Source organism: Antrostomus carolinensis, unplaced genomic scaffold, assembly GCF_000700745.2.
Source record: "Antrostomus carolinensis isolate BGI_N321 unplaced genomic scaffold, ASM70074v2 scaffold30032, whole genome shotgun sequence".
Lineage (NCBI taxonomy): Eukaryota > Metazoa > Chordata > Aves > Caprimulgiformes > Caprimulgidae > Antrostomus > Antrostomus carolinensis.
Window position 1 is genome coordinate 1,001 of NW_010302077.1, and position 1,540 is coordinate 2,540.

Below are 1,540 nucleotides of genomic sequence, written 5' to 3' on the forward strand. Positions count from 1 at the left end.
TGCGTGGCTGACCACACAGACCTTCCCTCCCACCCCAACCCAGGGGCCTCAGGCCCAAGGATGGGGCTCAACTCACCGCCTTGGACTTGTAGGTTTTAATGCTGTCCACGAATTTCAGCCTCTCCAGCTCGGTGTCTTCGAAGCGAGCACCTGGGTGAGGCGGGCACGGAGAGGGGCACAGATTATCCCCCTGGTGAGGGGAACAGAGTCCCCTCCTTCGGTGTCCCCGAGGCACTCACTGAAGAGCGGGTGGAGGCCCAGCTGGGACATGTCCAGGTCCTTTGCCCTCTTGATGGACTCGGGTGAGGGGCCGGGCCGGGACCGCAGGTACTGCTTGTGGGCATTGTCGGCGATGCGGCGCAGGCTGCGCAGCTCCAGCGAGCCCTCGTGGTCCGTCAGCAGCAGGCACTCCTCGTCATCCACCAGGCTCTGGGGGACACGGCCCAGGACCCCGCCGGCATCTGCAGCTCAGGGAACACTGTGTCATCTCCCTGCCACCCACCCTGCCATCGTTGCAGCGGGCACAGCAGCAAGGTAGGACCGAAGAGAGCAGAGCTAACGGCTACAGGGAGCTTGGTGGTGGTAAATCAGCATCTCCCAGCACCTCATTGTCCCCAGCTGCACCCCAGTAATGAGAGTGTATCACCCCTCTGCACAAATGCCAACCACAAGACCACAAACTCCAGCACTGGCCAAGGATAAAACCCCAGTGGCCACGTGGCCAGTGTCCCATCATGGACAGGCAGCCACCCTGATGCCTGCAACCAGGTCTCCCTTACCAGCAGGCATCTCCTGGGCACTGGCGAGGATGAGTGGGTGTCCCAAGAAGAGGTGGAGGTCAAAGACGTAGGGCATCTCATCGGGAGCCACCAGCGAGTAGGCAGTGCCACTCCGGCCAGCTCGGGCCACACGACCTGGCAAGGGGAGGAGGAGAGTGGGAAATCAGATGCAGTGCCAGCCCAGCCTGCCCTGACCTGGGCAGGGACCCATGGGTGACATTTACCAGGTGGGCATGGCTGGTGAGGGGCTTCCCACTAAAGGGAAGGCACCAACCCTGCCCCCAGGAGCCCCCACAGTCCATCTGGGAGATCAGAGACCTTCCTGTCCCAGCTTTGTCCCCAGTCTGTCTCCTCAAATCCCATTACAACAACCTTCTGCCCCAAAGATATCACCACCAAGTCAGGGTCACCAGTGCCAGCCCAGCAGGACACAGGGATGGGAAAACCAGGGGACACTAAAGGGAAGGCACCAACCCTGCCCCCAGGAGCCCCCACAGTCCATCTGGGAGATCAGAGACCTTCCTGTCCCAGCTTTGTCCCCAGTCTGTCTCCTCAAATCCCATTACAACAACCTTCTGCCCCAAAGATATCACCACCAAGTCAGGGTCACCAGTGCCAGCCCAGCAGGACACAGGGATGGGAAAACCAGGGGACAAGGGACAGCCCACTCACACCTCCCTGTCACCCTGAGGAACCCACAGGTGGCACGGGGCACTGGCACCCACCAACGCGGTGCAGGAAGAGCTTGGCCTTGGCAGGGA

At 61.4% G+C, this 1,540-nt stretch overlaps 1 protein-coding gene across 1 annotated transcript in view; it reads right to left on the reverse strand.

Annotated features, from left to right (window-relative positions):
• DDX54 (DEAD-box helicase 54) overlaps positions 1 to 1,540 on the reverse strand; it is a gene marked incomplete at both ends in the record, with an annotated part of 4,942 nt that overhangs the window by 924 nt on the left and 2,478 nt on the right. The window contains 4 exon segments of the mRNA XM_029083950.1: positions 77 to 150; positions 240 to 461; positions 780 to 914; positions 1,505 to 1,540. The exon segment at positions 1,505 to 1,540 is cut by the window's right edge and continues 42 nt beyond it. Coding sequence (XP_028939783.1) covers positions 77 to 150; positions 240 to 461; positions 780 to 914; positions 1,505 to 1,540 — 467 coding nt within the window.